The sequence below is a fragment of the Pholcus phalangioides genome, unplaced genomic scaffold, assembly GCF_987345545.1.
Source record: "Pholcus phalangioides strain wild (caught in Gottingen) unplaced genomic scaffold, Ppha-v1.0 ptg000010l_1, whole genome shotgun sequence".
Taxonomy (NCBI): domain Eukaryota; kingdom Metazoa; phylum Arthropoda; class Arachnida; order Araneae; family Pholcidae; genus Pholcus; species Pholcus phalangioides.
The window spans coordinates 22,103,463-22,127,433 of NW_028301603.1; the positions used below are offsets into that span (position 1 = coordinate 22,103,463).

General features: G+C 38.2%; 1 protein-coding gene across 1 annotated transcript in view; it reads right to left on the bottom strand.

The window, feature by feature from the left end:
• The window catches only part of LOC149081123 (uncharacterized), a 42,872-nt gene extending 19,336 nt beyond the window's left edge, over window positions 1-23,536 (bottom strand). The window contains exon 1 of the mRNA XM_089237312.1: window positions 22,592-23,536. Coding sequence (XP_089093438.1) covers window positions 22,592-23,078 — 487 coding nt within the window. The 5' untranslated portion in view covers window positions 23,079-23,536. The remainder of the gene's footprint in view (window positions 1-22,591) is intronic.
• Window positions 23,537-23,971: the final 435 nt, after the last annotated feature.

Here is a 23,971-nt window from a genome sequence, read left to right on the forward strand (position 1 = left end):
GTCTGAATACTACACGTTATTTGGTTACTTTTCTAAATTTAAGTAGGCCTCCAGGATCAACGGTTCGCCAGTAAAATGCCCCACGCCCTGTTACCAATGCACCTTGTACCGTATATATTCCTTCAAGCTCTACACACTCTTTTCAGTGAGGCTCAAATTTCTTTATCCAGTTAGAAAATTCCAATTTTCTCTTCAAAAAAGTCATTTGCAGCTGCAATTCCCCTCTTCATTTGATGAATAATTTTTTCCATCAAGCTGAACTTTCAATATTAGGAACAGGAAAAATCCCGTGAGGTGTTTTCAAATCAACGAGGAGGCTCGCACTCTACTAAAGGTGCAATACCGTTGGTCCGTAGACATTCGCGTGCTTTTATCTGTCTGAGTATGGACATTTTGTCTGGGTGATGGAACTGTCGGATGTCGAAAAAATGTATCGTCCTATGACGGCACGATGGTCGATCAATGAAATATATAATTGCCGTTCATAATAATCACAGCTCGAAACTCTACAGTGTTTGAAAGCGATGCAGAATCGAAGGAGGTTGTTGTTGTTTCCTATTCCGTGAAGAGATCTTCCCGCAACACGGAATTTACCTTTCATCCATTCATTGTAAAAACAGTATTAACATCTGAAATTCTAATTCGCGGAGTTAAAATTGCAAGAGAAGCAGTAAAAAAACGATGAGAAAAAAAAAGTCTTCTATTTTTCCAACGTGCGGTGGAGGAAGAGGAGAAATTTTCATTTTTTCCTCTCATATAAGAGAAAGATTAATGTTAGAATCGCTCGTTCAATTTTGGGGCGGGTGAGAGGGAGGGAAGGGCTCCTCCAATATCCTCGGCGATCAGGCATTTTAATTTCAATGCTAACATTTGTAATTTAAATGCTAAAAGACATTAAATTGCGTTACTTTACCTATACAACTTATACTCTTTTTGGCATAACATTACCGGCGAAAACGATTACCCTCTAGAAATTGCATGAATAAATGTGACTTAAAAATTGAGTGTATTTTTTTCATCCCGTTTCCTCCTACCCACTCCCTGGGGCGTAGGCACACTACCCAGGGTGCGCTTAATTTATTCATAAGCTCCGTCAAAAGTATAAATTTCGAGGAAACAGCGAAGCGTTTAATATCTTATTTATTCGAGAAGAGCCGCTCTATTTAACTTTAATGGTGCATTTGAGGAGAATGAATCGATGAAATCAACTAAAACATTTCGTTTATCAGCATATTCAAATTTATTCCATTACAATAGAAGCACTTAGGGTAATCAGATCGCGAATTTCTCTCTCTCTTCTCGGAGTAATTCCCGAACCATCTTTTTATATCTATAAATATGCGGATAATATATTCGATGTCCGTCCTCCTACCTCTCGCAGTCTCTCGTTTTCCTTCGAAGTAATCAAAAGACATTTTGATGGGTGGGGGGGGGGGGGAATGGATATAAAAATTGCGGCCCACTTTTAAAAACCTTCCTCCTCTTGTATCGTTTCTTTTCTGATGATCTTGTTTTTATCTCAAAGAGATCGATGGAGGAGGAGACGGTTGTGACAAAATAACTTCGATTCTTTCAATTCCGGATGAAATGAACCCAGGATTAAACATGGAATTCTCCCGACTTTGAAATCTTCATAGTCTGATGAAAGACCAAAGACGTCCTGAAGAATTCGCCGGCCACAAGTGTTTCTTCAGTTACGGGATACTGAATTTCAGAGTAGTTTGATTCGATTTCGAGAAATATTCATACGTTAAATATCTTAAATTGATATCCAGAGACACCGTAAGCACATAAATCGGTTAGAAATACACTATGGAACGCGATAAAATAACTGATTTTGATACACTGGCTTCCAAGCACTCGACGGATATGATAACACCACTTTAATCTTATCCCTCTGGATAAGACGGCCAGTGGAACACAAACACGTGGTCTTCGGGAGGACAGCCTCTTCACGGGGAGTCTCGGTGCAGTCAACCAAGTACTGTGCGCCGAAGGCTCCACGTGAAGGGACTGCGCGCCCACGGATGTAACAGTTGTGGAGGTCGCTCGTCGATTCCACTCGGCTACTATAGCAATATACCGAGAATCAGAAGGGGGTGGTAATCCTTAGTTGACTGGGCCACAGGTCAATAGGCAACTGTTTGACTTGCTTGAAATTGTTCCAATAATCGGAATATTGGTATAGTAGCAGGGGCGTTGAAGTGTTTTAGAGGTGTAGCTGCTCTCAACTCGAGTTTTATGTAGGAAATTTTCATTTCTGAACTGATTCTGTTAACGTTATGACGCATGATACAAAGTACCGGCTCCGATGCCACTGTATAAGCGGAATCGAAGAGCGACAGCCACAACTGTTACATCGACGGTTGCATCACTTGGTAAGAAAATATTCTGCCAGTACTGTGGTTCCACGTGAAGGGACTGTATGCCCGAGTACCACGTGTTTGTGTGTTGCATTAACTGTCCAGTCCAGAGAAAAACGATATAAAGTGATGTAGTTGTTAAAAAGCCGCCGCGGGCTTAACTTATGGAAGTCGGTGCAGAATTGGACAGCGTTTCCCAAGCTATGGCAGGCAGACTTGATGATTTTTATTCCAACCGAATGAAAAATTATTCGATTACTGTAATGGATATTAGTAATATTCTGCGGGGTTCGAATGCAAATTAGACTATACTTTGGGTAACCGTATCTCGTGAAGGAAAATGCGGTGTGCCTACGATGATTAAACATGGAGCTAATTATAGCTAAAAAAAGCAATGTAGTATAAAATTTGCTAATTATTGCTAAAAAACTGCTTTTATTTATACTTACTGCGTCAACCTTTTCTGGTCTTCATTATTCTTGAAAGAAATGATTTCGAGAATTAATGGAAGTTTTATGTAATTCAAATTGCCATAAACACTGTTTGTATTACATTTTATGTGTTATGTCGAGTTTTTCATTTTGCAGCTCCACCTGTGAGTGAAATCGAATTTTTTTTTTAATTTATCAAAGAAAAAAATTCTGGTACATGATAAGCATTTTAGTGCAAACCGATTGGTTGATTTCTTATTGAACTTTAAGAAGTGTCCAGGACTTCTCTCTCGTCTCCACCCTGTATTACCATATAAAGCCTTCGGGCAAAAATGGTCACACACAATGTCACTTTTTCAATCTTCAGTGGAGACACAATGAAACTGAAGGCCTGTTTACTCGCGTTAAGGGATTCAGTAGTTAAATAAATTTGAAGTTGTCAAGTACTTTAAAATGTATGCAGACGCTAAGCGCCGTTTACACGCCGTTAAGTTGTCAAGTGATTCAGTTGGAAAGTAAATAAACCGGATTATATTTTTCCGGCAGTTAAGTAGACATGCGCATGTGCGTCAGTTTGCCTCGTGTAAAAATTATTCGATGAGCAGTTATACTGAATTCATTTAACGCGTGAACAACTTTTTTTGAAAAACTTGTGAACGCGCCTTTAACGCTGAAAAAGATTTTTCTTCTCCTGAAAGTAACATAGACCGTTATTCCGTCTGGGAAGGTTACTGAGACGCAATGGCAACATAAACCATTGTTTTAATTACAGAGCTCATGATTACTCTGTTTTAAAAGGGCATAGCAACGATATACAGTAGCGGTTCTCGACCGGTGCTCCGTGTGCTCTTCCCACGGACTGCAAGGTTGAGAACGGCTGATATACAAACAGCATGTGGGTTTCTACTACTACTAAACCACTCATGCACCTCGTCCACATTCCTCTGCGGAACTTGTTGGTACACGTGGGAATGTACGTGTTGTAAACTTAACGTGAAGTTTGTTTCTATGTAATGCTTGTTATGTGTAATCTTATATCAGATTTTCTAACTATAAGGGGAGTGTATTTGTAGGCCTGTTGCTATCTGTGGCGAGACTTTTGAACGGGGAGATGGGTTCGCATTTGCGTACGTGGGGTTCTGCAAGAACTAAATTGAACCGATATGGAACGTTATTCAGTCAAAAAACCGATTTCTCGCAAAAAATGTAACGTAGACCGTTATTTTGCCGAACGCTTCAAGAGTACAGTGGATAACACTTGTGCAACGTGTTTCAAATAAACCGCCATGAAAAATCGTTGTAAGCGGGAAACGCTTTAAACGGGAAATTTTAATGATATGTAGTTAGAGTTGCGACCACACGAAAACAAATCGTACTAAGCGGGAAAATCGTTATAACCGGGATAGGCTGCATATGCTGACGTTAATAGACACATATTATTCGATTATTCACTTTATGCGGCTCGTTTGTCATTATCTTTCCTATAGACACGAGAAAAATTTTCAACACATTTCGATAGCTTATAATAATAACTATTATTATTTCTTCATCATTATTTATTTATATTATTATAAATTATTTATATTTAATAAATATCATTATATATAATTATTTATTTTCATTTATATATTTTTATTATTTTCGAAGCCAGTGATTGGATTAATAGACGCGTTAGAAACTCATGAACGTAATTAAAGCGTTACAGCTCATCAGACTTGAATAAACGAACCAAACCGACCTCTCGGATGCATCCGAATACAGCCAAATGGTGATTTTCAGATAAATAAAAAAACAGCAACAACGCTATGGCATTGCTTTCGTGCCTCGTCGGAGAAGATTTCTGTAGTTAAGTTTTAAATGAAAAGAAGAGCTTGGGGGGGGGGGTGGAATACTTCAGTATGTGAAAGGGTAAAAGCTCCTCACGCGTGATTAGCGTATCTTGAATAACACCTCCTTAGAATTTTGGAGGAAAACCCAACTTTTAGGTTCCTACCAAACCTTCCTCGTTCGCCGGTAATTAGTATACGGTGTTCATGCCTTAATTACTATTAAAATATGATAATCAAGGTAATTGCTTTAATTGGCAAACAAGCGAACGGTTAATAATTTCCGTTGAACGTAAGCCGAGAAAAACCTTCGAAGAGAGAGAGAGAGAGAGAGGGATGCACTCTCAACTAACGCCAGACGTTCAGATTTCCGAGCTACTCTCACATGCTAACAAGCAATTTATGCTGTTATTATTATTATAATTGCTGTTATTCGCTTGAAACATCCTTTTTTTCTCTCTCTCTCTCTTTAAGTTTCAAGACACATCCGGGAACCTTTTTTGAATAAAGCGTATTTCTACAACCGAGTTCGTTTATGGTGCTACGCAAAATCGCAAAAAATAATGATAATCTTATGTTTTTGCGTAAAATCGAAAAAGCGGAGTGTTTTAGCTTTTTTTACACCAAAATGAAGTGCGGTAATTACAGTTTAATATTTTAATGGTTTTTTCCCCCCATCTTTCAGAATTTCGCTCGTTTTTGAAAGGAAGCAAGTATTTGGCTATCCGCTGTGTGGCGGTCGAGTGGTCATGGTGACGGACTCTCGTCCCGGGTTCAAACCCCACTGACGCCACAGTGCTGATAGGCTGAAGTTCGTTTTCTGTGGTTCTCAACTTCGAGGTGTGAATGCGAGCTGATGGCTGCGTTGAAAAATCGCGCTACAGAGAGCGAGAGGCGTAAAAACGGTACAAATATTCAATCATTACACTTCACTTCGGCAGCACTGAAAAATCAGACACAACGCTAGATACGCACTCAGGTACTTACACTTTTGGCACAACTCACTAGGTAGTAAATTGCCCGTCGTGAGATAAACCTGAGTTGTGCTCTGTTTAAAAGAAAGAAAGTATTTGGCTAAAAATTAAGTGCGTAAAATTGGATTGGCGTCAAGTTTCTAAAAGACTTTCTTGCTCCTCTTATTTCTTGCAACTGAAGAAATTCCCGCTCTACAAAATGAGACTCGAGAAAGAAAGACTCGCCGGTCCTTTCACATTCTTGAGCATATTTGCTTTATACCGAGGAAATTAAGTCAGATTGTGCGATACCATATCGTTTAAGTTTCAATTTTTCTCGTATTATTTCTGGCAATGACATCAGAGCATAACTGCATCTACAAAATGTAGCCAAATGTCTGTGTCCACATTTTCTAGAAAATTTCTAGAAAAATACTGAATGAATCACTCTGAAATTTGTCACATTTTAAATTTCTATACTGTATGGCGTCATATGTATACGCTATACATGTATAGCGTCACTTTTTCTGTAAATTTCGTAAAAATTGGTTGAAAACTCCGCATATTGTAAGCAAAAAACACGCGATGAAAATTGGAACTTTTATAGGAAACATTTATATTTTCGTAAATATACGTTTTATTCCCCCGAAAATGCACAGAAGTATGAACAAAATTACCGACTTAACCATGTCATTCCATAAAAATCAGCCATTTTCTTGACCAGAACCCTTAGTCTCCCCTCTCGCTGCGGGCTTGGTGGGTAGTGTAATTCGCCACGGTTTACCCTTCAAAAAAGTCGAATTTCAAGAAGGGATTAAATTGCCCAACAGCGATAGTACCTACGCAGTGTTCGGTTCAGAAAAGGAAAGTGACATCAGAATAATAGGCTAAGGCAGCGGTTCTCAAACTGTGCGTGGCGGTGCCATGGTGCGCCCCTCCAATCTTATAATATATTCTTTAATATAACATCCCCGGGGAGGCGGCGGATCTCGCGGATTCGCATTGAATAGAGGGGAAAGGGGGCGCCGCGGGTGGAAAAGTTTAAGAACCTCTGGGGTAGGATATTTCTATATTTTCTCGTGACACTTCTGCGTGGTCATAGATTTTGAAGGTTGTACTGAAATATCTCATCAGATAACAAATAAATGGGGGGGGGGGGAGTAGGAGAGATTTTTCTATCTCGAACCATCATTTCTAACTTTGGAAAACAAGTTTGGGTCATCAACACGATCGTTAAGGAAGGACGTCAACTCGTTACCATAGGCGAATACGGGGGGGGGGGGGGAAAACATTCAGTGAAAAAATTTTATTATTGGCATAGGTGGGAAGGGCACATTCGGTGCGGAGGTGGTCATTTATCCCCCCCCCCCTATCGCTAGTTCACTATGCATATTTTCAGTGATTCGCCCTTCCCCGTTCGGGGGAGGGGGTTTAGGGGGTATTGGTATCCGGTTTTGTTCGTTACGGTCAGCCTGGCACTCAAACTTGAAGATGTACATACAGTATTTACATCCCTCTACGGAATATACCGCTAATTTATATCTGCACCATTTTGATATTTTAATTACGGTACAGGATGGATGAGATATCCACTCATCCCACCAAAGCAGTGGTTCACAATCTTTTCACCCGCCGCTGTGGTGGTCGAGTGGTCATAATGACGGACTCGCATCGCGGGGACCCGAAACCGACCATGGCCCCCGCTCTGTCCCCATAGGGGATATAAGCTGGTCACCCAGAGGGTTTGGGCCATGGTGGAAGAGCGATGCAATATCCGGAGCACTAAGCACCCAAAGACCACCAGCGGATAAGAAGACAAAAAGTTGAGGTTACATGGGCAGGTGCATACGCACGTCACCAGCAGGCCACGAAGGGGGCCCACAAATAACTATAGACACACATATATAAGATACATAAACATATATATACAAGCATATAAACACTCATATATATATAATATATACAAGACAGGCGACATTGTCCATTGACAGCAACGGGAATCAAGGAACTCATCGCGGGGACCCGGGTTCGAGTCCCACCGTCACCACAGTGGTGGTCGGCTGAAGTTGGTTTTCTGTGGTTCCCAACTTCAAGGCGCAAATGCGAGCCGATCTCCCCGTTAAAAAAGTCTCGCCACAGAGAGCAACAGTCCTACAAACAGTACAAATATTCAGTCACTACACATCACTCACTTCACTTCTGAGATATAGATGGCAGCACTGAAAAATCATACACAACACTAGATACGCACTCAGACTGTTAGGTACACGCACTTACACTTCCGGCACAACTCACTAGGTAGTAAATTGCCTATGGCAATAGTTGTGCTCGGTTAAAAAAAAAAAAATCCTTTCACCCGCGACTTCCTTGCCCAAGTCATCGTTTATCTGCGGCTTCCTAAAAAGTTTATTAAGTGTTGTCCATTCTTTAAAGAACCACTTCAAGACACTAAAATCAATGTCCTCAGTTAATCGCGATGCCCCTGACAAAGTTTGGCGACGTCCCTAGCAGCGGTAACTCACACTTTGGGAAACACTGCACTAAGGAAAACTTATTCACGTAAATAGGATGTTCTTTCATCAAGGACTAATACTGAGCTCGCGACCACTCCAAACATCCTCTGGTACAATAAGTGAGATCTCATCAACCTCCTAGTACTAAACCGCGCATATTTCTCGTAAATATTCCTCTGAGGAACTTCTAACGAATTTGTGCTTGTCAAAATGCGCCGTGCCGTGTGTGTGTGTGTTCTGTATTCAACGTGAAGTTTGTATCGGAAGAATGCTTGTCATGTATTCGGGAAGTGCTGCCATCTGCGTCCGAATCCGAAACAAATAACTCGTCAGGTAATTTTTCACGTCGTCCATGTTACGTGCTGTAGGTATCCGCGTGACCAACTTTTAACTCTCGCTGTATAATTTTGAGAGATCCAAGTATGGCCGGTTTTCAAGATGGTAGAGTACAGTCAATCTGGTATTCTAACTTGAACAGTAATTCGTGGTAATGGCGTTCTAGTTGGATTTGCCTTAACAAGTCTTATCCATAGGCAGCAACACAGGAATTCTTATCTGTACTTTAGATATATAGTATGTATATACAGTGCTGTCAATTTTAGAGGCGTGACATTGCCAGGCACCCGATTTTAATGACATTATGTCAAAAAATAGCGGAAGCTAGGGCTCCTTGAAACCCTAGGCTGACTCATCTATAGAGATACATAAATTTTGTAACAAATAGAGAAAAAATTTCGAAATCCAAAATTCGCATTTATTTGCATAAAAAACTTCCAATAAAAAAAAATTTGAATTTTTTCGCTAAAACGACAATTCCCCCCCCCCCCCCCAAGTACAATTACGGCGGTTTTTGAAATAAGGCATTTTTTTTTTTTAAATTCAAATTTCCCTCGAAAAGTTCCAAAGAGTACCAACACTTTATATTTGAAGTGTAATACTACTACCTAACCGTACATGCGACTCGTAAACATTCCTTTGTTGAATTTATAACGAATTGGTACATCTTCTGAGAGCCCTGAATAATTTTAATTGCAATCGGTATATGCAGGAAAATGGTGGGCGCGGTAGTCCAGGTCGATAAGATACTCGCCTTAAGTGCCAAAGGATGTTTAGAGGTGTCTCGAGTTCGATACCCTATTCATCCTTGTCAGAAACTTTCCTGATACAGGAATACAACAGATACGGCGACAAGACCGCAGAAAAAATAGCTACCGCAGGGAGTCTCCCATCGAGGGGTTAGCGCACCAACCTTTCGATGAATATAAAAAAACAAGCCTGCCGTTCAGAATCGGCAATAAATTGTAGGTCCCGGTCTAATTAGCCCTCGTGTGCAGAAAATCACTATGGTGCGACAAAAATGATCAAATGAACGAATGATCAAAAAAATGGTGTGTGGCCTTAACATATTTATGTCGCTGAAGTTATGTTGCATGTTTTGGGTTATACTGGTGACATTTGAAGCCGGCATAGCGCAACCAAAAGTCTATTGGTTTACTACTAGAAGTAGCTGTCTGTTAACATGACCGTTTTCCTCTTCCCGTGTCATGTCTTTTGAAAAAAATATTTTTAGGAAGAAGGCTTTTTTTTCTAGTTATAAAATCTGTGTTCAAAGATGATGTAGATGTTGTTGCGGCTTCGGATGGTTAAAAAAGCTGTGTGCTAGAACATTCGTTGCGTTGGATGCCACGTGTACAGTCAAAATTTATTTGAATAATTATCTTTAGCATAATATTGCGTGCAACTCACCAATCTCATTTGACAAAATATTTGTCTTTTTTTCAAAAAAAGTCTTTACTTTGGCGTTCAAATAACTCCGATACTATATTTACTTACTCCACTAAACTTGTACGAATGGATAGTTCGATCGTTCCAAATTGTCGATTAGTTCTATAACTTTCTTACAGAACTCAGAAGTGAAAGTCAACTGAACTCGCATTTTATTACTTCATTTTAATGACTGAAAGAAGATAGCCTGAACCTGGCACATATTTTTCAAAACAATCGCATGCGAAAAGACGACGAAAGAAGAGAATATTGGTTTCATAGAACATGATAGGGTGCAAGGCGCAAATACTGAGCAAAACTGTGACCAAATTTTGCTTTGAAAATTGCTAATTATCGATGTAAGTATCGCGGAAAAGTAGTAAAAAAAGTCAAAATTTCGCATTTATTCGACAACATTCACAAATGTCGCATTTATTTAGTAAATACGAAATTTGCGTATCCCTCCTCATCTATCATAAGTGAACTGTGACGTCAATATTATCGCTACCTTAACTGACGTTATAGGACGACGGTGTTACAACCGAGTTTGACTATATTTACATTCTATAATTGGGTTCATCAACATTTGCGATTCGTCACCGTGCCTGTGCTCAAATAGAAGTCAATTACTTATTATCCGATTGATGTTAGAAGATACATTTGTATTTTACTGGTTGATACGGTCATACTTTTCTCATACGCCATCGAAATTGCTGATGAACATACAGGGAGTACCGACGTCCTTTTCATTCAAAACTTGAACGAATCGTGTGAATAGTGTTTCCGTAATTAAATAAGAGCATGTACATTGGAAAATAAAAATTCATCGAATGCCCGCAAGAAACGATTACTTTCCAATCTCCTTTATATTCTTATAATTCCTTCGATTTCATAGGTCTTCAGTCACATACGCGCACATACACACACGCCATAGCCATATTCGGAAACGGTCCGAGAGAGCACAACAAAGAACAAGTAAAGGATAAAAAAGGGGAAAAGAATTAAGAGAAAGCCTTCTTCTCCCACCCCCATACAGAGAATATAATAAGAATTCTCTCTCCCCTCCCACTGATGGAACTAAATTCCTATTTTAGCTTAAGAAGATGAGTTCAACTTTCCTAATGATATTGCGCTTTTAAACGGTTTGGCCGACTGCTGGATGGTACAAAGTAATGAAAAAACGTGTTTGAAACGAAAGAAGCTATTCATTCGGGCCTTTATACACTTCCATATTATACATATATACATATATATATATATATATATATTTCTTCTTTTAGAAATTTGGCTTTTTTCCCCCCTTGCTTAAACTCCCTTTTTCCGAGTGTTTCGTGGATTTTTTCTTTTTTACTCCCTTCAAATCCTCCGACTAGAGGATTTTTTCTTATTTAGCCCCTCCCTGCGCTCTTTTTTTACACGGCAGGTAAAAATTGTAAAAAAAAATTCTCAAACGAAGAACAAGAGAAATGAAGTTGAAAAAAAATGGTGCTTCTGTGGCTGTACTGCCCCTACGAGAGAGAGAGAGAGAGATGCAGTAGCTCTCTCTCTCTCTCTCTGTGTGGTGGCAGCCAGTCACGAAAATTAGATTTGAAAATTAAACGATTTGTGCGAGAGAGAGAGAGAGAGAGAGACCATTTCCAACACACACACATTGCTTCTTCCATCGTCTGACAAAAATTTAATTCAACCTCACTTGTAGGAGATGTCTTAAAAGACGTTAAATAACATAACAAATGAAAATTGCTCGCACAAAAGGATAATTAAATTTAATGGATTCTTCTCGCCGCTCTCGCATTTAATTTCCTGGCTAACCTTAAAAGACTTCTGCTGACTCTTTTCTCTCTCTCTCCCTTCTCCTATTCCGGGCGTAGAACAAAACCACAAAACACGAGAGCTAGGCAAAGTGAGATAAACTCTTTTGTCTGTCTCTTTCCTCTGAGAAAAGATCTCGTGGATGAGAGATGGAGAGAGAGAGAGAGTGAGCAACCTCCTAACTTCGAGGCTCCCGCAAAAATGCTAATGACGCACGGAAGCTCTACCACACACACATAGTGCTGCCCACTCAGAGGAAAGAGGAGGATACAAATCACTAGCTATTAGCCAACAATTAAAACGTTGTTAATTAAGAGAGCAATTAGGGCTGCTGCAGCCTTAACCTTCTTGCTTCATTTGTTAAGCTGGGAGAAAAATCAATGTTACGAAGTAACAACGTCCTTATATAGGGCTCTTCCTCCTCCTCCTCTCCCTCTCTGGCTTGGAGAGATTAGCTATTTTAATTGGATGCCTTCGTTGTGAGTGTCTTGTCTGCTTTTGCTGCCAGCGTTGGAAGAGGCAACATCTTTCACTCACAATCACTGTTACACACAGAGAGAGAGAGAGAGACAGAGAGGGAGGAGATTTTTCGCGTGTTCGGTCCATGTCTTCCTCTCTCTCTCTCTCTCTTCAACATGTGGATAAACTGTTGTTTGTCGTGTGCGAACAATGACCGAAAAAAAAAAAAAAACTAACCTAAACTTATTTTTCTTCGTGAATTTCATTCAAAAAATGTTTCTCCCTGTCCAGACTGCAGTTTGTGACTGCAAAATTTCTTTTTCGGTTTTGCACGTATGAAATTTCGCTTCGAAAACGTAAAACCCGAGACTTTTCTGCACCAAACAATAATTATCTTTTTATTTTATCCACGCTACATTTCCTCTTTAGTGCTTCATTGCCATGATTTTAATAACCTACGAGCGGAGCCTACGAACGAGTAGAGATTCAAAATAGTTTTTAGAATATAATCGCGTCTTATTATATGATATATGTCATGATGAATGAGCAGTTGTTTCCGTACACGTTCGGAAAGTCATTGCAGTATATACATCGTGATTCTATGATTCCTCTTGCCGCATTTTACTGGCGAACCGTTTATCCTAGAAGCAGCATACTTCCAGTTAGGATACGTCATCTATGTTGCAATGGGATGAAAAGATATCAAAATTAAAAAAAAAATTAACTTTTTATACGGACACCCTGTGCTCAAAAACCCAATAAGAAAATTGTTGTCCTGTCTGTTTGAGGAAAAAAACAAAGAAAATACCGCGTTTCCAAGTGAAATATTCGCTGAGTTATTTGAATTCGGAAATATGAGAAAATATTTTCTTTCTTGCCGTTCTTTGCCAACAAGCATTACACAGAAACAAACTTCACTTTAGGTACACAACTCGTACACTTACAGCTTCCAGCATGGTCCATGTGTTCCTCTACCATCTGCTAAAATCCCTTCATTGAGACAGACACAGGGAGAGACAAGACAACAATTTTGTAATTGTGTTTTTGAGGACAGGGTGTCCATATAAAAAGGTAATTTTTTTTATTTTAATAACTATTTTGCAACAAGAGTTACGTATCTGAGTTCTACACGTTATTCAGGTACTTTTCTTAATTGGGAGTATGCCTTTATTATTATTATAGTATGCCTTTAGAATCAACGGTTCGCCAGTAAAATACGGCAAAGGGAATTATGGAATCACTCTGTAGCTTACACTCAGAACACACATTCTGGCATGTATCGATTCGTTAGAAATTCCGAAGAGGAATGTGTGCGACGTGCATGTACGGTTAAGTAGTAGTAATATATGCATACCCGATTCTTTCCGCAAATGGTTCTAAATCTTGAGACGACGGCCCGATAAATTAAATTTAGTCGTTTGTAAGACAATAAATAATAATTAAAAATTTTTTTTACCAGTATTACACTTTATATGATGACTTACTGACTTATTAATAATTAAATGACTAATTAAAACGATTATTAAATAATAAATTGAATTGCGTTGAATCTCGCTTATAATTTTTTTCCTTCAAAAAACTGCCATGAACAATGTTCATGGCTTACTAAGCGGGAAAACGTTGTAAGCGAGATCGACTGTATCTTACGGACTCAATGGACTGATTTTTTATCTTTTGTCATAGAGATCAAAATATTATGAGACGACATTTCACAATAAGCATCCCCGTTAGGAAAATAAAATCGATCACGTTATTAAAAACTCTTATTTAATGTTATTACAGAATATTCTTAGAGCTTTCATAAATCTGTGATGTTTGGTCAGAACATTGATATCTCCAAAAAATGGCTTTTTGATCTGAAAGTAAGTCCCTTACCAATTATAACTAATTAGATGTGAGATAAATGCACAATTACGTGCGTACGTCTAAACAACATGCTGATGTATGATGTTTTCATTTGTATTTGCGCGTATGTTTCATTTTTAATTTTTAAATAACAATGAAAATGCTTATGTCATGTTATGTTTTATCGCAAAAATGTGATTTTGGAGTTATCATGTTCTGACCAAACACCACAGAAATAAGGAACTTTCAGTATAACACACGTATTTGCTCGCGTATAGGACAAAGCTTTTATTCAATTTTCACTACTTCCGAATCCTAGAGGCCGTCCTCCTATTTTAATATTTAAACAAAAAAATTACACTAAGAGTGGGAACAAAAATCAATGAAAAATGGGAATTAAAAAACTAAAGAAATAAAACTCCAGAACTCTAACGATAATTTTGAGTGGTTGGAAATTATCGGGATCGGGATTCAGTATCGATGAAAAAAATAGTCAGAATCGGGAAGTAAAATAATCGAAAACCATTGTGGGAAATATTTCTAGAATATTTTTTTTTTAGAACATGTGAAAGTTTTCAATGTTCTGGACTCCGTTTGATTCAGGGTCCTGGGCCAGACACAAGGATCCCGTCAGTGGCGTCAGATCCGGTGGTGCACTGAGTGCTCGACCGCCAACAGCATTTTGTAACACCGTTCTGAGCACCCCCGCCCCCCTCGAATTTATTCAGAAATCCTCCTATAGAATTCTTTACCTTGCATTTACGTCTTCGTGCCTAAAAAATCTTATGCTATTTATTATCTGTGAATAAATGAAATAAGGAGTTGAAAATCTCTAGTTTGTATGCTTTATTTTTATCTCTAATAAATTGAATTCACGTAATCATACTTCGTCTTATATATGCCGCCTGGCAGTCCAGTGGTTAGGGAGCTAGCTTCTGACTCTACAGATCTGGATTCGAATCCCGGGTCGGGCATGCATGTCTACTAACACTAACAAAGTCCCTGGACAGATCGCAATGATCTCTTGGAAATACGTGCTGATCACGTTATTTAAAAAAAAGAGAGATCGTCCTATATATATTATACGGTACGGCAAATGTGTGTGTATATATATATATATATATATATATATATGTAATGCTGGTAAATACGGTATATATATACATATATAGCAGTCACAGCGGGTGAAAAATATCAATATACGGTTTAATCGACTTAAATCGATGCAATGTATTTTTATTAGGACTGGTTTGATTAATCGGGGGTTAATCGATCAATTGTTAATTGCAGTTAAAAATTTTAGTTGAGTTAATCGACTCGATCAATTCGATCAAAATTCGATTAAAATTTTTATTGAAAGCTAAATTATAAACTTTATTTATTTTTTTTTTTTTTGACTAAACCGACCAAATGTCTTAAATTATGTTCTTATAAATGACTTTTCAGATAAGTGACCATATTGAAAAATATTTGAATCAATATTTTCATGAAAATTTTTTCGACATTCGTAGCCGATTCAACGAAAACTAGTGATGATTTCTAAAATTATCGATTAACTCCATTTTTTGAAATTAGTCCCAGACCATCACTGAGAAGACATTCATTACAAATAAAAATTCCAACTGCCAGGAACAATGCAAATTTTATAACTTCCGATGCCGAGTTGGAAGAGTATGGAACAGATTACCACCGGATCTCGTACGTTCATCTACATATCACAGATTCTGTCACTCTCTCAACGCTTCTGATCTTTCAACACTTTTAACGTGCTATGCATTTTAGTTCGTGTCGGGTTTTATTGGTGCATATATGCTTATTTTATTGCTTATTTTATTTATATAACTTTCTTTTTTCATCAGTTCTATTGATTATTTTAATTTGGAATTACATGCGATGATTTTTTTTAAATATATATATTATTTTTTTTCCGGATTTATTGAATTTTATTGTGTAAACATGTTTATTTTATTGTTGTTTTGTGTTCGGGGATTTTTTTTTGTCCATTTATTAGCGTCATCTTTTATGCATTCTTCTCTTTGCATATGTTCGTGTGTATGATTATGTTATTGCTTTTACTGATGTTCCCTGCCGTCTCTTTCCAATTTTATTGATTGTTTGAATTGTGCACCTGTGGAGTTAGAGCCTACTGGCCTTGCACAGGTTTTGTATATAATAAAATAAATAAATAAAAAAAAACATGACAAGGTCGAAGTTATTCCAAGAAATTCCATGATATCACAAGCACATTCAGCATATATATAGTCCCTTTTATACCAGAGACATAAATGTGCAAATTTTATTTTTCGGTTTATAAGCTGGAAGGATCACTTATTTTGTTAAGGATCAGTAACGCAAATGTGTATCTCCTATTGAAACACATACAAAAAAAATTTATGAGAACAACTTCCATAAAGTAACATGTAGAGTTAACATTCAAAAGTCGTTTCAAAAGTTCTAGAAATGTGTACATTACGGCAGACACAAACCCTGATCTTAGAGATATCCTGTGTCTGTGTGTGTATTCAATAATAACTCGAACTAAATACGATGGTGTATCTGTGAAGTGATTTAATTTTGAGCTAGTGCTTTGCTAAGTTGTCTTGCAGCCCGGGTTCCGAACCTGCCTTTTCAGTGGTATTCAATCCGCCATGTTTCAATCGCATTCCTCTTTGTATGTTGTGAAATAACTAACGTTTTTCGCGTTTTACAGTACTTTACTGGTTTTTCTGCTTTCACCAATTATTTTTCGCGTGCCCCTAAACCAGTGGTTCTCAAATTTTTATCATTCGCGGCTTTCTTGCCCTATTCATGGTTCCTCTGCGGCTCCTCAGAGGGGTTTAATAGATAATGTGCATTCATTAAAAAAACCATATTTATAAGCACGCACATCAATATTTCCAGCTCGTTGCGAGGCCCTCATAAAGGTTGGTGATGATCCTAGGAGCCACGACGCACACTTTGAGAAAAATTGCCCTAAACAGTCTTAGGACCAGCCTCCAGTTCGGACCATATACCACAGGTTGGAAGCCACTGCCCGGCATTATGACGTTCATGATTTTCTCCCATCTTGAAAAGCAGTAGCGCTGTATTAACGCCTAACTAAGGTGTATATATAAATGAAAAAAAGTGAAAACATCTCTCCTGTACTATCCAATTTTGGAGCTGTTAACTTTCACCTTCGGTCAATTTTTGTCTTTATAGCGCTCCTTGGTGGTTTAAAAAACGTATCTTTAAGTTTTGGGTCATATCTGAAACGAATTAAACAATTTTCCATGGATGTGTCGGAAATCATTGGAGGGGGAACAGCGATTGGCTATAGCGATAACACTGAAGTTAAGCTTTTTCCTCAAAGATGGTGGATGAATCAGCCTGGTAGTTCAATAAGCTCTAGTTATGTTGTACACTGTGGTTTATACTGCATGTAAGTTGTTAATGTGTAAGGTGAGATATTCAGAAGAGAAATACTCTAATACACGCCATTTTACCGAATTAGAACAAGGGGAGAAATGAACGAACTATTTCATTATTTCAATCGCAGTCTTCTTCTCCTCTCTTTTTGAAATAAGAATAAAGGGTAGTCACTTGACAAAAAACTTTCTGCAGCTGAAAAATGAACTACTCTCCTGTCAGGCAAGTTCAATTAAGATTTTAGGACCCCCTCCCCTTGCGCGATTTGTTAAAATCTCTAAACTCTGTATAACGATACAGTTTTCAAGCAAAGAACTGTGTGTGATTCGCTCTTTCACCAGCTCTTGATACAATACTTTCATTCTCACCATAGGCCATTTGATACACCAAATCGAGGCAAGTTAGGTTGGCTCTCAATACCAATTAAAAACGTTCGTACATCGTCGAATTTTTCCTCTATTCCACATACACACTACAATGATACTTAGTTCAAATAAAACCTTATCATTTTGTATAAAACTCTCAATACGAATGTAAATTATCATCATGACACTTGCAGCTTTGATTCGCCATTGTTTTAAGATTTCAAGATCCGTAAAAAGTAAAATGCAGTCCTCGCTTCGCGTGATATCATTATAGCGTGATTTTGAAAAAGCTTGTTTTAGAAATCAGAACCTGCGAAATTCGGCTTTGAGTTTGATTTTAATCCTCAAAATTGATGCAATGAAATCTGCTGGATATATTTGGGGATGTACAAGTTCTTTTCAAAAAATTAGAACACCCCCAGAAATTTAAGAGAGCAGATCACGGAATGCTCAAATTGGAAAGCCCAAATTAAGGATACGGTTATAATTTGCATTTTCATCTTCTGAAAGGTTCTTTTTGATCATATCGGCAGCAAAAAATTTGCATAGAGTAGATTAAATGCATCTTGAAATGCCAAATTACTTTTTCTTTTCCAAAAATTTGAAAAAATGAGAACACCTAATCCAACTCACCAGACCTCACTGATGAACATCTTTTGCTATCACATTGACAGAATCTTAATCGAAGCGAAAATTATCCTAATTAGTAGAGGCGGGAATAGATTAAAATTTTTAACTGGTTAATAAAAAGTTTTTAATCGATTAATCGAATTTTAATCGAATAGTTCTTGTGACCATATAATATTAATAGATGTTATAAAAATATATTATATTCATTTCCCTTTAGAAATTAAGACTGAATGCTTTTAGCAATTTAATATGCTGAACATAATTACCAAAACCTGTAATTTCTTCACTTGGATCTTGTCTTCTTTTTTTTTTTTTTAAATCGGTTATTTTTAGTTATTATTCACTGATTTCGAAACAACTTTCGATTATACTGTTGCTTGTTTTTCTAGAAACTTCTCTCTCGAATCTTATTATCTTATTGATTCCAGGAATATAATATTCCAATAAGCTGACGCTTCCGAGAATACAATAAAATACCGTTCATAATAAATTTTGGTCGCCTTCGTGAAAACTCCCATCAAACTCAATTTGAAACTGAAATCATCAGTTTTCGTTGAATCTAATTTGATCAAAATATTGATTCAAATATTTTTAAATATGGTCACTTATCCAAAATGTTCTGTACGGAACATGATTTATAAGACATCTTATCGGTTTTTTAAGTTAATTCACAAACTTTTAATAAAAATTTTAATCAAATTGATCACATCCATTAACTCAACTAAAGTTTTTGACAGTGATTAACAATTGGCCGATTAACCGACCTGGTTAATCATCAATTAATCGGACCAGCCCTACCAATCAGACTAGAACTGTCACATATTTATGAGAAATTTTCATTACTCTCCGTCTTGCTACCAGTGCTTGAACTGAATCATATTAAAGCCTATCATCGGTTTATGTTTTCGGGTTTATCAGAAGAATTATTTATACGTTTGAATAATTATTTTATTCTTTATTTCACTGCTTCCTCCCCCCCCCCCAGCACTTCTGAAGAAAACCCACTTATCTTATCAATGTTCAATTCGTCTCCCCTTTCTGTGATTTCGTCTTACGTTATCATTTTACAGAATAATTCATTGCGAGGCAAATTTGAATTCAACATCATGGAAACTGGGAATTCTACCCACGGAAGAGTATCGAATCGACCACAACTGAGCGGAAATACAGATATAAACCTTCTCAACATGATTAGAATTCCACTATCGTGGATAATTCCAATCCACAGTGCTTAACTGATTTTTTTTTCGCTTACGCGTTGACAGTATGGTTTGGTAACGTGTTCTGTCTTACAATGGGTTTTGTAACAGGATTACGTTTCGTAAATTATCTGTGAATATTTTCAAGAGGGAATGAAATGCTGTCTTTTCGTCAAACCTCTATTACACCGTATTTAGTAGCGTTGTATCACGAAAAATATGTCTACTAACATGATGCACATTATGGAATTACTGCCGACTCTCACTAATCCGGCACATATCAGACCAGCAGGTTAGGGAACGAACAGTGACAGCTGATTTTCGATTCTGCAAGTCGGTCCGTTGCTGATTGGTTAAAAACCTGAACTTCGCGTTTCTTTACCTATCCGTAACGGCGCCGACTCGCAGAATCGGAAACCAGCGTGCACTATGTGTTCGTTCCCTTATGAGGGATTACTTCGCATTCATTAATATGTATTTAACCTATAAATGCTTTTTTTCTCGTTTATCATATTAGTATGATATTTTCTTTATAATCGCATTTACTCTATATCAGGGATGACATGATGGTCGCGGGCCGCACCAAGAGGAGAGTATGATAGAGGGAGGGCAAGATATGGATGAACTATGACAGCGTTCCCCCACCCTTTCTGAATCCAAGGACCAATAAAATGTCTGAAACAACTCGATGAACTACTGACTTACACCATACGTTGTGTGACCACATGTCACACATTTTACGGGACATTCCTGTGTTTTCGGCCGTTCTGCTTTTTTTTCAACGAAGCGCATTTGAATTTGTAATGCCAGTTAAAAATTATGAATGAAAAAAATGTTGACCACTTATAAAATTATATTGTGATAATTATATATGACAACGAATATAAGCATTCATCTCACATATTCATCAGAGAATCAACGTTTTTTCCGTACACTCCATCTCAACTCATTGCGATTACCAGTAGCCCTTCATTCCTCATCCATTGGTAATTTTCAGCAATTTTAGCAGCAATTGGTCATTTTTCGAAATGTATGGCAACGTTTTTGGTAATAAAATTGACGATGTCTCGTATTTTGCCACATTTAAGGGGGTTGGTGCTCGATCTTGGCCACGCATGCTTCCCTGTGAGAAAACTCTGTGCTTCCTTTGAGGCACATTTAAAAATTTTCTATTCACTTTAGTTCATTTATTTCCCCTCAAATACTATAAATATTTTTACACAATTTAACGAGATAATTTAGGATTTTAATTGTTGGTTATTTTTTTTTCTCGAATTTCAACTTCAACAACATGCAGATGAAAAAATCACTGAAATTGACCCCTACTTTGTGCCATATAAAATTTCTTTAAATACTTCCAATAAGAAATCCTCTCGTTAAAGTACGTAACACCTTAGTGTTGAGACACACACAAAGTCTCAACACATTTGCACAAGTGGTGTTGGAAAAAATTTTCTTTGTGACAAAAATCTGTTTTGAGAAAAAGCACTTTAATGGCAAACGTTAGCATATACAGGGTGCAGAGGTACCAGGGCGTATGGTATTTTACTGGCGGACTGTTGATCCTAGAGGCGTACTTCCAATTAGGAAAAGTATCCAAATAACGTGTAGTACTCAGATATATTATTCATGTTCGAAGGGGTTGTATAGTTATTAAAATAAAAACGTTACTTTTTTTATGCGGAAACCTTGTTACAAGTTAAGAATCCAATTACAAAGTTGTTGCCCTGTTTCTCCTGAGGTAAAAAAATCTACGTTTCTAAGTGTAATATTCACCGAGATATTCGAATTAAAAAACGGAGGAAAGTTGAAAATTTCATAGAAAATTTAAATTTAAATTAAATTAAATTTTTTTTTTTGAAAAATGTGTTTTTTAGAAAATTTGCGTGCATGACAACCCTCTTAAGAGATCCCAGGTTTCCGTAAACGAAATATGGTCATCTAGTCTTGATGAATGTTTTTATTTACTGCAATTAGCAGGAGCCCTTCGTTTTCCCACCCTCAGCAACTTTAGCAATAATTAGAAAATTAGTCGTAAATTGCATTTTTGGCTGCAATTAGTGATATTCCGCATTTAAGACTAACATTTCTCACATTTTCCTTGATGTGATGTAGTGACCCCGAGTATGAAGGTGTAATTTTTATTTAAATCATAAGTATGTTGCTCGTGAAGTATCAATTAAAAAAGATCGAATAACTTCTCATTCAGTTAAAATTAATTATCAAGTGTGTTCGCGGCCTCCTCTTTTCCCCGAAGTCTTTTCTCAGCTGTAGACCTACTCCTAAGACTACTGTATTGCCGTTTGCAAAGTTTAATATGGCTTAATAGGCCTACTGTATCCAGGGCATGGAGGGGGAGGATTCTCTGCCAACGATCCACGATGACGATTTCCGAAATCGCTGGATTACTGGAAGACGGTTAAAAAAAAATCCATTTTAATAACGTAAACTTCTGCGTACAGTATCGTGCACGGGCACCGATTTCCGCTTGGGGAAATGAGACATTTGCCCACGGCTCCATGTTTTTAGGGCCGCCAAAATTTAAACAACATATAACCATTCACCTTAGTCACAGGGGAAGGGCCGATTTTTTTTTCTTTGCACAGCGGCCCCTCATATCAAACTCGGGTTCGTACACTGTACACGCCGTAACGTTTTTCTTTTCCGCACACACAGAAGGCTAGCCCGAAAACACCGAGATGGGCTTGACTAGCTCACGGTCGGGTTACAGAGAGTTTGCTGTAATTTTGTTTCTACATTTTTGAATTTTAACTAACATTGATGTTGTTATTTCATACACCTGTGAATTTCAGATATTATCGCTATTGAAATTGATACAAAATTATATCTTGTTTCATTAGAAATTTATCAATAATTGCTTTTTTCAATTTTTAAAATTAGTCAAATCCAATTCGGAGTTTTACTCCTCGGATATCTTCAAATGAATAATCATGAATGACCTACTCGCGAATATAGATGTATAGAGAGAGAGAGAGAAATTTTTCAAGAGTATGAGTACTTACAGAAAGCAGGGAGTCCGGTCGGGGCCAAAGGGAATTCTCCCAGTCCTCTGTACAGGAGGGTCGGATCGGCCCCCGGAAACAAGGCCCCATGTGCGAACATGGGTCTCAGCATAGGCGGGAAACCATCCGCCGGCGTTTGATCAGAGTTAGAACTTGTGGTCGGAGATCTGCCAATGATACTGGATACGTCTGCCGAGTTGGATTCCTTGGCCGCGAGGTCAGCGAACTTAGCGAACGGAAGCATTCGGGCATTGAGGTAGTCGGTCAGTCCCATCAGGGAAGGTGGCAGACCTCCACTAATTGACGGAGGTGGAGGATGAGGAGCGTGATGGCTTCCCGTCGACACCGGAGTGAACGCAGAAAGTCGCGGTTTCAAGTCTTCCGGCAGTGGCGAAACCTCGTTCGAGTCTCGATTGAGAGGACTAGGTGAATTTCGACTAGAAAATTTTAATGTCACTTCCTCATCTTTGCCCTTATCGCTGGCCATCGTTCGATAAATATAACAATCTCTACGTACTCGTCGGCTTCAACAGCGACGAAAACATTTCGGTCTCACGCGTTTTTAAATGCATCGTCGTAACTTTTCGCGGTCAAACAGTCGAAGATGATGCCATTTCTCCAAGTGGCACAAAACAAAACAATCGCGAACCAATCAACGTAATGATTTCAATAAACAGATTTGTCTCCGGAATTCCAAACGAGCCGTTTCTCTTCGACGCGTGGTCGTGCAGCATCTTTTTGACACGATTCTTCGGATGACGGAGATCTTTATCTCTAGAGAGAAATTACGAAACGATGCTCCCGAAGATGCCCGACGCACAATAGCGAGAGATAATCATTGCGATTGCTCGCTCAGGAGAGAGAGAGAGAGAGATCATAAAAGTGTGCAGGGAAGCAGCAGAGGATGGAAACTTCTCGCGAATCGCAGTTCGCCGGATGTGAGAGATGGCAGTGGGTGTTGTGTTGGCCTCTCCCACACGCACCTTCATCAAGAGAAGGCCGATCTCGCCACGTGGATTGGATGCCGCTACCGACCATTCTCCTGATGAACACGTTTCTCTCCTCCTTTTTGCCCCTCCCATTTCTCTCTTATTTATTTCGTTTTGATGAAAACGATTCCGTCGGTTTCTCTCTTCGTTCGATGGTTCCTGCTTTAACAACCTGTATTTTATTTCCGATAACACAATAATCGTATATTCGTACGGCTTATGCACATATCAATAGATTGGTGCTTAACCTTTTAGGAAGCGTATGCCACGAAATTAATTCGTTCCTGGCCACTTGAGTGATTTCGTAACAAGTCGCGGGTCGCAACGAAATGAAATCGATCGTGAACTGAAATCAACCTTTTCTTCTATTTTTGTTCTTAGGGTAATGAGA